Source organism: Capra hircus, chromosome 17 (assembly GCF_001704415.2).
Source record: "Capra hircus breed San Clemente chromosome 17, ASM170441v1, whole genome shotgun sequence".
In the NCBI taxonomy this organism is placed as follows: domain Eukaryota; kingdom Metazoa; phylum Chordata; class Mammalia; order Artiodactyla; family Bovidae; genus Capra; species Capra hircus.
Window position 1 is genome coordinate 36,436,205 of NC_030824.1, and position 12,958 is coordinate 36,449,162.

At 37.1% G+C, this 12,958-nt stretch overlaps 1 protein-coding gene across 1 annotated transcript in view; it reads left to right on the forward strand.

Annotated features, from left to right (window-relative positions):
• SPATA5 (spermatogenesis associated 5) overlaps window positions 1–12,958 on the forward strand; it is a 347,905-nt gene that overhangs the window by 102,193 nt on the left and 232,754 nt on the right. Inside the window, exons 12-13 of the mRNA XM_005691277.3 lie at window positions 5,394–5,447; window positions 7,430–7,509. Coding sequence (XP_005691334.2) covers window positions 5,394–5,447; window positions 7,430–7,509 — 134 coding nt within the window. The remainder of the gene's footprint in view (window positions 1–5,393; window positions 5,448–7,429; window positions 7,510–12,958) is intronic.

The window sequence follows — 12,958 nt, forward strand, 5'->3', positions numbered from 1 at the left end:
TTCTCCAGGCAAGAATGCTGGAGTGGGTTGCCATGCCCTACTCCAGGGGATCTTCCCGACCCAGGGATCAAACGTGTCTCTTATGTCTCCTGCATTGGCAGGCAGGTTCTTTACCACTAGTCCCATCTGGGAATTAGAAATTAAGATAATTAAATCATTGGTGATGAGGTCTCTGTAGTACTTTTGAATTAGCTTAAAAAACGTTCTTTTGTGTAAACATGATTGCTTGGAGATTGTTTTAAGTACGGTGTGCTTAGTGATACACTAAATATAAATAACATTCAGTCATCAAAAGCACTGTCCCAAGCAAGTTTTCCTAATAACTTTGTTTCCAGATAGTTTATGCATTGCTTGGTTGTTGGTAGATTTCAGTCAGATGTAGAAGTACTTTTAAATATTAAATAATATTTTGTAATATATCACAATTATGCTTTTCATGGATATCTGCCCCTTAATTAGCCTAATATAGATTTTTATAGTAGGCATAATCTGTTACTCTGAAATAATTTGAAAAGATTTTTTTTAAGATAAGAGGAAGCTAGACAAAGAAGTAGCTGAAAGTTTTCTTTTTGGGGGGAGGAGAACATTATAATTAGCCTTGTTAATGTTATATAAAATTTATTTATGCTACATTTTCTATTACTCAAAAAAATCAGGCAGAAAGATAAAATGCCCTTTCATTTCTTAAGGATTTCTGTATTGATGCTATCAGATAACCCACTGACTGGTAGTATCTTTGGAGAAGCTTGATTTTGTCCACCTGAACTTTGAGTTATTCTTCCTATCCTTTTCTAATTCTTATCCTTGACTATTTTGCCCTGATCCCCACATGTTCTAAACTATGTACTTGTTACCACGTTATCCTGTTGCAGTATTTTTGAAGCACCCATTGTGGAGGTCTTATAAAAAATACTAAAAATTTGTCTTCCTTTCATTAGACATGTTTTTGGTTTGAAAGACTGTCAGTGCCCGTAATTTTGTTCATTTGTCTGATCTGTTTTTATTTCCTCCCTTTCCCCACCAAGTTTTGGATTAGTTTATTTTAGTATTTTAGTTTATCTCCCCTGTTTTCTTGATAGCTCAACCGCTTGGTTTTACCTTTTAAAAGATATTTGTTCTAGAATTTAGAGTATACATATTTAATTTGCAATCTACCTACAAATAATACTATACCACTTTATGTATAAGATTCTTAAAGCAGTTTACATACCTTTGGATAGGAAATTTAGAAACCAAGCTCTATTACCTTATGGCGAGCCTCCGCTCTGTGGACAGTTCTCCATACCTCTCTTGGTCTCTGACATCTCATGCTAGGTGGCTACCACCACTCAGCCTTGCACTGATGTTCCTCCGTGGGCCCCACCTCCACCCCCACCAATTCTTCCACCTAGGACTCGCAGACTCTATCTACACTGTCTGCTCTCTGCCCCTTGTGGCATTGCTCTTTTTGCCTGGTTATTCCCAACATGTTGCCCCAAAACCTGTTTTCTGATGATGAACTCCATTGCTTCCAGATATTTTATGTCTGCATTCTGGCCGTTTCCTTTATGGTAGCTTTTAGTTTTCTATTCTAGTTTATTAACACCTTCTTTCTGATCTCATTGCTATTCAAAATTATTCCTTGATTCCTTTACCTGGAAGAAATCTTTGTTTTCTTTTTGTTTCTCTTCATAGCATTCTCTATCTAGTTGTGATATTTTCTTCTCACTATAGTTTTAATTTATAAGAATATAATTATTATTATATTTTAAGAATAAGATTATGTTAGTAATCTTTTAAACCATAAACTCACTGTAGGCACTTAATAAATAGTCCTTGAATGAAAAAACTAATGATTCAGTGCAACTGGGCTTCCCTGGTGGCTCAGAGGTTAAAGCGTCTGCCTGCAGTGTGGGAGACCTGGGTTCGATCCCTCGGTAGGGAAGATCCCCTGGAGAAGGAAATGGCAACCCACTCCAGTATTCTTGCCTGGAGAATCCCATGGACCGAGGAGCCTGGTGGGCTATAGTCCATGGGGTTGCAAAGAGTGGGACACGGCTGAGCGACTTCACTTTCACTTTCAGTGCAACTGTATTTCAATAAGGAAATAAGGTGCTAAACATTTGTTTCTGATCTTTCCTGCCTTTGATTTTGTGTGGATCTTTATTTTACTTACAGATGGAAAGTCATCCTAGTAGCTTTGCATTTCTTTGTCATTTTACATGACTCAGTATACTTAAAGTGCTTAGAAGAGTTCATGGCACATAAGAAATGTTCAATAAATGTTAGCACTTATGTTTATAACTAAGTTTTTAACTTTAATCATTTTGGGTGATATTTTTTAATGAGATACATTTCTGAGAGTTGTTACACTGAATATATTGGGCATCCTTCTTTCCTTTATGAATTAAATCATTGTGAACATTAGCAATATATAATTTAAATTTGAGTTAATATTTTATATTTCTTTTTCACTTTCCCATCTTGCTACTCCTAACAAATTAAGCTGATTTTACCTTTTTAAATAGTTTATGTAGTTCTCTCCTCATTTCCATTCCACTGTTTTACCTTAAACCTGTGCCTCATCATTTCTTGCTAATGTCTTAGGAATTTCATAACTGCTGTCTCTATTTATGGTCTCATATGTTTCTTCAAACCATCCTTTATATTGTGGCTAGAGTCATCTTTCCATGATATCCCTATTATCAGTTAACTCCCCTCAGATTCTTCCCATTGCTTGCAGGATAAAATTTACACTTGTTTTTGACATGGCCCTGCCTCCCACCTTAAGTAGCCTTAACTTTTGCTGCATTCTTTCTGCCCCCTAAGCTCTACCTGTTCTAAACTCTTAGATCAGTTCAAACTCAAGTTTATTAGTCTTGTGTATAACTGAAAAGCCAGTGAACTCTTGAGTTAACACCCTAAGACTTATTCTGCAGTATAAGTGCATATAATAATATCTAATATAGCTCACCACAGACCTTTTGGATTTATTTCTGGGTCTTGATGGCAACCCAGTCCAATATTCTTGCCTAGAGAATCCTGTGAAAAGAGGAGTCTGGCAGGCTACAATCCATGGGGGTCTCACAGAGTAGGACATACCTGAAGTGACTTAGCACACTTGATGTATTTCATATTTTTGAGGGTAATAAGTCAACTATAGACTCACCTGAAATATTACTTTCTCTGGGAGCATTCTTGACTCTTAAGTGGTTCCTTTTATGTGTTTTCAGTGGCAGCTAATCATGCTTCAGTACTAGTACTTGCCATGCCATACCAGTAATTTTCTTTGTAATACGGTGTCTTAACTGAAGCTAAGTATTACCCATACCAATTTGTAGCATTAGTTGACATTCTGCTAGGGAATGTCCATGTGCTTCAGTCAGTCTGATTTTTATGTGAGTTGTGTAAATTGTTTAGGAAATATTCAAGTCAGTGTCTAGTTACATCACCTAAATTATCAAGACCCATAATTTGCATGGGATAGAACATAAATCTTATTCAAAATAAGATGTGTGTGTGTGTGCACGTGAGTGTGTGTGCAACTGCACAAGCATGTATAGAGAGAAAAGCACACATACTGTATCTGGAGTTGTGTCAGGACGGGTATCAGTAGAAGCCAAATGCTGGAAAGCACAATGAAAGAAAGTTTGCATAGCCAAGAAAGACATCTGGCATTTGTTGGACAAACTTTATACCAAATCTGAAGGGAATAGTTGTGGTTCTCAAGACAGTATTATTATTATTATAATTACTATTTAATACCATGGCTTCTTGTGATATTATGACTCTATAGCATGAGAAAGTAGATGTGATGAAAAAGAAAGCCTACCATTTCATACTATATATTAATATAATATTTTAGGTACTTTTTTTTTTTAATTAAATTTTTTTTTTTTTTTAAATTTTAAAATCTTTAATTCTTACATGCGTTCTTAAGAAAGAAAAGTCTTACTGTTCAGAAATGTTGAATGTTGAAAAAAAGTGCATCTCTGAATCAGAGATAAGCAGGATAATCACTGGGAATCCATCCCCTTTTTGAAGATTGTTCTGTTGATGGCCAGTTAGTAAAAGTTGGTAGAATTTTATTACTGGAAGACCACACCTTTCATTCTTGTTATCCCTTCTAAAACAGCTGAACACAGAAGAGAAAGGAGATTTATCATCAACCGGATGAAGTGCCTAGTAGCAGATATCTGAAGGGAGATATAGACAGAGGCTGAGTGAATAGACACTTTGGAGGATAACAAGAGTCATTGTCATTGTCCCAGTGTGATACTCTGAGTGACGCTTAGCAATGTTGGTGGTCCTAAGATTTTGACTATAGAAATTATCTGCTTTGACTGGAAGAGTGGCTGAGAAGAGCTCATTTGGCTCTGCAGATCCGTAGAGTCAGTGTCTACATGGCCAAGTCAAATGAGACCAAGGAGCTGGAGAGCAGCATTTATATTGGAAACACTCAGATAATGTCATTGATTACATGACTCCCATTCCTTTTTTTGAGAATTAATATGGAGTCATAAAAAGAATAGCCCTGAGATCTTGCTTCTTGTCAGATAGCCATGCTGATCTAGTACTAGGCTGTTCTGTCTTCAGTGTCTAGCACCATGTTTGATACATAGTAAAAGTATGGATGGATGTGTGGGTGGATGATGAATAAGATGTTTAACTATCATGTTTCGTCACAGATACTGTTCAAAAGCAGAGACATGACTTTGCTGACTAAGGTCCGTCTAGTCAAGGCTATGGTTTTTCCAGTAGTCATGTGTGGATGTGAGAGTTGGACTGTGAAGAAGGCTGAGCGCTGAAGAATTGATTCTTTTAAACTGTGGTGTTGGAGAAGACTCTTGAGAGTCCCTTCTTGGACTGCAAGGAGATCCAACCAGTCCATTCTGAAGGAGATCAGCCCTGGGATTTCTTTAGAAGGAATGATGCTAAAGCTGAAACTCCAGTACTTTGGCCACCTCATGCGAAGAGTTGACTCATTGGAAAAGACTTTGATACTGGGAGGGATTGGGGGCAGGAGGAGAAGGGGATGACAGAAGATGAGATGGCTGAATGGCGTCACTGACTCGATGGACATGAATCTGAGTGAACTCTGGGAGTTGGTGATGGACAGGGAGGCCTGGCGTGCTGCGATTCACGGGGTTGCAAAGAGTCGGACACGACTGAGCAACTGAACTGAACTGAACTGTATACTGATGTGCAATTTTTAGAATACAAAATGGTTTTAATTTTTGAAGCATAAATAACACCCAATAAAAACAAGCATGCAAGAGGAACTAATTTAACGAAAAGCAGATTTTTGGGTTTTTTTCCTCTTTTTCTTTTATGTGTGTATTTTCTCTTTTATTAGACATAATCATGTGACTGGGTTTATAAAGATGCTGAACAGTTGTTTTCTTTTCATGCAGGGGCCTGAGTTAATGAACAAGTATGTTGGTGAATCTGAAAGAGCAGTTAGAGAGGTAAGATTTTGCCTTAAAGTGGAACTCTGCATAGGAGAACCACACTTCTGTCCTCTAGTTTCCATTTTGTATGGGGTTACAGATTTAGAATTTCCAAATCTAAATTCTAGTGGTATATTTTTTTTCTTCAGGCGAATATTATTTTTAAATGTAATTTTGATTATCTACAATACATAGTCTTTGTTTTTAAACATCATAATATTTCTAGCCTCTAGTTTTAGCAAATATATTTTTTAGCAACTGTCAGCATCTCATTTAAAAAAAAAAGGATATGTTTATACTTAACAACTAACACATGATGTTAACATGAGATTTAAATCCTTTAAACCAGGTAGTCCTTTAAATCAGAGAAGCTTATTAGTATATGAAAATTTCAATGTACTCTACCTTTACTTCACCTTTGACTAGTGATTTAGAAAATGCATCCTCCTTCTCTCTCTTAATGTTAGTGATTGGCCTACTGATTACTTCATATTGCTGAAGCTGCACAATTGGGAAATTCATGCAAAATCAAGGAACTGAAGTGGGGTAAACTATAGCAGTTTGACCATAAGTTTTGGCTCTCCTAAACAAAGGCTGGCCTGCCTCACATAGGCATCATGTATCTTCTCAGATGCTGTTCAAGGACAAAAATACATAAATAGCAGTGGAATGGATTGTCTCCATCTATGAAGTGTATGGGTACCAACCAAGAGTATTAGAGATTGGAATACTTTGTTTGGCATCTGAGAAGTTACTTCTTGTTTCTTTTGTCTCTTTGAAATATAGATGACGGTGACCATATAAAATATTAACTGATAATGATAGCACCTTTCTTGATTCAAAATATGAAAAAGGTGGTGCTTATTAATACTAATGTTTTGGTAACTGTTGTGTATTTTTATGGTCATCATAATTGTGGCCAGCAAATGGGGGCCTGGTCACACAAATTTGTGCCAGTTAACACAAATTTGAATTTCTTTCTGCCTGTACTGACTTTTTCTAGCCCATTTCTGCATATTGCCCCATGGCTGTCCAGCCAGTCTTTGATTATGATAGCCTGATTGACTTCTGGTCTATCCAACCTATTCTCTTCCAAGTTTTAACTATGTTTTTCCATATAGTCTTCAGAGAAGTGAGCAAGGCATGTGACTTTTAGGTTTATGGGTATTTTATATTCTAAACTTTGGCTGATTTTATACATTATTATTTTTCTTTTAAACTTGTGTTTATGATAGATAATCAGAGAAGGCAGTGGCACCCCACTCCAGTACTCTTGCCTGAAAAATCCCATGGATGGGGGAGCTTGAAAGGCTGCAATCCATGGGGTCACTGAGGGTGGGACATGGCTGAGCGACTTCACTTTCACTTTTCACTTTCATGGATTAGAGAAGGAAATGGCAACCCACTCCAGTGTTCTTGCCTGGAGAATCCCAGGGACAGGGGAGCCTGGTGGGCTGCCGTCTATGGGGTCGCATGGAGTCGAACACGACTGAAGTGACTTAGTAGCAGTATGATAGTTAATAATAACTATCATTTACTGAGCTGTTACCATGTTCCAGGCATTATACTAAATGTGTTGCCATCTTTTTAAATTCAGTTTCTTAAACTTTTGAGGCCGGCATTTATCATAAACTCCGTTTTTAGAGATATGGAACTTGAAGTTTAGAGAAGTAAAGTTATCCACTGGAAATCACACAGTTACTAAGTGGCAGAGGCGGGATTTTAACTGAGATCGTCTGATTACTTAAGCCAAATTGTCTCCTACACACCTCTAAGAATATGTATTGATGTCTTGTCTGTTTGCAAGTAAGCACCATGATAGAAGGTATTTTACATCCATTATGAAGTGTGAATACATCTGTTACAGGTTGTATACAAAGTGATTAAGCTGGTTGACTGGTACATAATTGATTTGGTTCTAATAGTTTTCAAACTAAAACTAGCGATAGAGTTTTCTGAAGTTTGCTGATCTTTAGCTAATGTGGCACTCTTTCCACCAGATCTTCCGGAAGGCAAGAGCAGTGGCTCCTTCCATTATTTTCTTTGATGAACTTGATGCCTTAGCAGTTGAAAGGGGCAGGTAAGAAATAATTAAGACTGCTGCTAATAACTGTATATTAGCAACTATAGTGTAGAGTAACTAGCACTTTTTATACAGATTTTATTTTAATATTATTAACACATTTGGCTTAAAAGAAAACTTTCAGGTCACTTTTTTTTTCTTATATCCTTAAAATTATTTCATATTACCACTTTATTACTTCTGAGGTAAGATGGAACAAAAGGTTACAAATAGCTTAAGTTCACCTTGATGCAAGGGAAGAATAAGAACCCAGAGAAGTTTGCTGAATTAGGGTGATCTGCCACATTTATGTGCCATCAGAGACATCTGTTTTTGGAGCCTAAAAAGGAACAGGATGGGAAGCATTGTTAAATATGAACCAGATGGTAGGTGGAATATATAGCAGAATTCTCATAAAATGCCTTTGAAATATACTAGTGTGAGAAACCAGACAAGATACTTGTTAGGAATAACCTGGTTTTGTAGCCATTTTGGCTCAGGAGGAATTGGCATATGTATTAGAGATGTTAATAATTTGCAGCCTCTAGATATCATTTTCTCTAACCGTCTTCATCATATTGTGAGTCCTTCCATAGTGACTCATTCAAATAAATTCTATGTAGTTTCTTTTGCACAGAAAAATTTTGGTCAAGTTAGTTGACGCTTTGAAAACAACGATAAGGCTGACTACGAAATGTAATGTTAATAGTCCAAATAGAAAATTTCACTTGTACTTTAGCTATACTAAGTCTTTATCAGTTCGGTTCTTATAGCCATAAGAATCGCATAGAATGATACTCTGTTTTCAATTGTTTTTTCCCTGTAATTGTATAATGAGCCAACATTGCCTAGAAAGTTATTGTTTTGTCTAGTTAGAATGCTATTACCTGAAAACTAAAACAAACAAAATCTAGACACATATGTTTTTGTTCTTTAGCCATTTGAATTGGACACAGTTTCTAGAAATTGGAAAACACATCTGTTGATAGATAGCAAAGTATAAAATTCCCCAAATACTAAACCAGGTTTAGGCATTGTTAAAGAAATAGAAAACATAGGAAAACAGGGGAAATTTTTTAAATTCCATAAACTATTAATTTTCTCTATAATTTTATGCATTGCTTTCATTTTTTTTATTTTCTATGATAACATTCAGATCAAACTCATATGACTAATCCAGAAAAGATAGTGCCTAAGAAAACTTTGTTCTTATCACGATTTAGACTTCCACATGTAAGATGTTTAACAAATTGAGCCATGAATTACAATATATGCTAGTCCATACTATCCAGGGTGTTAATTCAGTTATTTTGACTATTTGAGTTTACTCAAATTAGCCATGAAACTGAGGTTTGCAACCTGCACATTGTAAATAGAGTATAGACATACCATTTGTTTAGCTTTAGAAATATTTGTGCTTTCAGAAAGAGAGATTTCTACTTATAAAAGTATCTTATTTCATGCTCACAAAAGTGTCTGCTTATAACCATGAATGTCTCCTTTCCTCTGCCCCATGTAAGTGTCTGTGGGACTTCAAAAATAAGTAAGCCTAATATTTACTTCTCATTTTCTGTATGCCCATTTAAATTATGGGTGTTCTGAATAAGATTTTTTTGTCTGATTTCGTTTTGTGAGTTGGAGGAAGTGTTGTAAGATTCCCTTTGTGAAGTGCTTTAATGATCTCTGTAATATTTGGGAAAACTGAAAATGCTGTTGAAGTAGCATATCTCTTTGGAAGTTGGATAATATGGTAGGGAGAAAAGGCACTGAGGTGGGGAAGAGATTTGAATTATCCTGAGCTAATAATAATATTGGGGAACATTTATTTACTGCTTACCATATTTTAGAAACTGTTCTAAGTGCTTTACAGATCCCTGCATTTAAAGCAGGTTATTGTACAGTTGGCTCCAGTACTCTGCCCTGCCTCCCAGCTAGCTTAAAATTTTACCTTTTTCAGGATTATCGTCAGGAAGGGCGAGCACTCTGGGTAGTAAATCATCAGTCAGTTTTGTCTTAGGCAACAGTTCTGTCCCCAGAGGTGAAGACATATAGGGTGGTTCCCCAAATAGTATATTCTCTTGGCCCAGACTCCTCTGACTGAGGGAATGGCCACTAGACTAATCCAGAGATTCCTAGAAAAGCTTTCTCTTTCTTGGATGTTCCAGCTAGTCACTGGATCCTGAATCATCCTCAGTAGCTGGCATTAATTGCCTGGTCATTCCAGACTTCAAGAAGAACTAGAAATTTGAAACTAGAAACATATTTCTGAAGGTTAGAGTCACTGACTGCAGAGGCCCATCTTATTAATTTAACTTACAAATAGCATCACTCCCTTTGGATTTCACTTACCATGTTATGGCCTTTTGTTTATGTTAACATTTAATCATCACCACAACCCCAGGAGGAGTAGGTCCTATTTTCATCTCCAGTTTACAGGTGAGAAAACTTAGGCATCTAGTCCATAACTGCTTTATTCAATATCATATATGACAAGTAGCAGAGCTGAAATTTGAATTTAAGTATGTTGACTCCAGAGCAGATACTCTGAGCCACTTTTTTTATTTGACTGTCACACCACAGATCTCAGGATTGCATGTCTAAGTAGTTAATTAACTAACCTTTAAGATTGCATTTATTGTACGTTCTCTTTGTGAGCCTGTGAGTATAAGACTCCTTTGCAGCATTCATTCATTCGCTTGTTAAGTAAATATTTATTGAGTGCTCTTTCTGCAGTAGGCTTGCATGGGGGTAAAACAGAGAACAGGGCCTACAGCAATTACCTTAGCCTCTTTAAGCTTTAGTTTCATTTGTAAAATGGAGATAGTAGTAATAAATTTTAGGTTGTTGGAATTAAATACATGTAAAGTGCTTTATGTAGTGCCTGGCGTTTAGTAAGTGCTTAAAAAACTTGTTTCTCATAATTTCTGCATTGATATTCATATAAAATGATCATTTCCATATAAATAGAAATACAGTAATAGAGATAGAAATGAGTCCTACAACAGGAATTAGATTGTAGTGGGGGATATTTAAGCATTTGGGAAATCAGAGTATTCTACAGGTGACAGACACTATGGCATTTCAGCAATCTAATTTGCCATTAGTTGTAAGACATACCATTATTTTACATACCATTACTGAAGAAAAATGCAGCCCTAAACTGTGAAATGGTATTGAGAAATCAACTCCAAGGAATATCCTGATTTCAAAATTTTAAATATGAAAAAAGTTTGTATTTAAGAAATAGAAGAAAGACATTATATGGGAGAATAAGATGATCTATTGTGATTTATAAAACTTAAGGCTACCATATAAAAATACTTGATATATTGTTCTATGACTAGAGTATTAAAGAGATGGTTAAATATATGGAAAAATGAAAAGATTAAGTGTTCTGTTAAAAGCTGACTGATATATTTCTGTGAAGTATTAGAGAATCTGTGATATTAATAACTGTTTTCTTATATAGCTGTTTCTGCACTTAAAGTCCTGAATTGATTTCCATTTGGAGTGGTCAGGGGAAAAATAAGTTCTGAGCCAGCTTTCATTGAAAATGAAAATTCCAGGCTTAGTAACATTTTGAAAAGGGCTCTGACTGTTAGAGTAATGGTCAGGAAATGGGGTAGCCTCTTTTGCAGTATTTCCAGATTTCAGGTAACTTGAGTGAATTCATGACACTGAACACTGTAGAAGAAATTTTTGTAGGCATCATTCTGTAAATGACACTTTTCAACGAGGGTTATAAATTTTTAAATGTGATTTTATAGCAGTATTTGGGCTTCCCAGGTGGCTCAGTGGTAAAGGATCCACCTACCAATGCAGGAGACACAGTAGACGTGAGTTTGATCCCTGGGTTGGGAAGATCCCTAGAGGAGGCAATGGCGACCCACTCCAGTATTCTTGTCTGGAAAATTCCATGGACAGAAGAGCCTGGCAGGCTGTAGTCTATGGGTTCACAAAGAGTCTGGCATGACTGAGCATGCCTGCATGCACATGGTGGTATTTAAAATTTCATAAAATCATAAAATTTTGTAGCTAAGAAAGTTCTTAGAAATCATCTAGTTCAGTTCAGTTCAGTTGCTCAGTTGTGTCCGACTATTTGGCGACCCCATCAGTCGCAGCACGCCAGGCCTCCCTGTCTATCACCATCTCCCAGAGTTCACGCAAACTCACGTCCATTGAGTTGGTGATGCCATCAAGCCATCTCATCCTCTGTTGTCCCCTTTTCCTCCTGCCCCCAATCCCCCCCAGCATCAGGGTCTTTTCCAATGAGTCAGCTCTTCGCATGAGGTGGCCAAAGTACTGCAGTTTCAGCTTTAGCATCATTCCTTCCAAAGAAATCCCAGGGCTGATCTCCTTTAGAATGGATTGGTTGGATCTCCTTGCAGTCCAAGGGACTCTCAGGAGTCTTCTCCAACACCACAGTTCAAAAGCATCAATTCTTTGTCGCTCAGCTTTCTTCACAGTCCAATTCTCGGATCCATACATGACCACTGGAAACACCATAGCCTTGACTAGATGGACCTTTATTGGCAAAGTAATGTCTCTGATTTTCAATATGCTATCTAGGTTGGTCATAACTTTTCTTCCAAGGAGTAAGTGTCTTTTAATTTCATGGCTGCAGTCACTATCTGCAGTGATTTTGGAGCCCAAAAAGATGAAGTCTGACACTGTTTCCCCTTCTATTTCCCATGAAGTGATAGGACCGGATGCCATGATCTTAGTTTTTTGAATGTTGAGCTTTAAGTCAACTTTTCCACTCTCCTCTTTCACTTTCATCAAGAGACTTTTTAGCTCCTCTTCACTTTCTGCCATAAGGGTGGTGTCATCTGCATATCTGAGGTTATTGATATTTCTCCCGGCAGTCTTGATTCCAGCTTGTGTTTCTTCCAGTCCAGTGTTTCTCATGATATACTCTGCATATAAGTTCAATAAGCAGGGTGACAAGATACAGCCTTGATGGACTCCTTTTCCTATTTGGAACCAGTCTGTTCCATGTCCAGTTCTCACTGTTGCTTCTTGACCTGCATACGGGTTTCTCAAGAGGCAGGTCAAGTGGTCTGGTATTCCCATCTCTCTCAGAATTTTCCACAGTTTATTGTGATCCACACAGTCAAAGGCTTTGGCATAGTCAATAAAGCAGAAATAGATGTTTTTCTGGAACTCTCTTGCTTTTTCCATGATCCAGCGGATTTTGGCAATTTGATCTCTGTTTCCTCTGCCTTTTCTAAAACCAGCTTTAACATCAGAAAGTTCACGGTTCACGTATTGCTGAAGCCTGGCTTGGAGAATTTTGAGCATTACTTTACTACCGTGTGAGATGAGTGCATTTGTGCAGTAGTTTGAGCATTCTTTGGCGTTGCCTTTCTTTGGGATTGGAATGAAAACTGACCTGTTCCAGCCCTGTGGCCACTGCTGGGTTTTCCAAATTTGCTGGCATATTGAGTGCAGCACTTTCACAGCATCA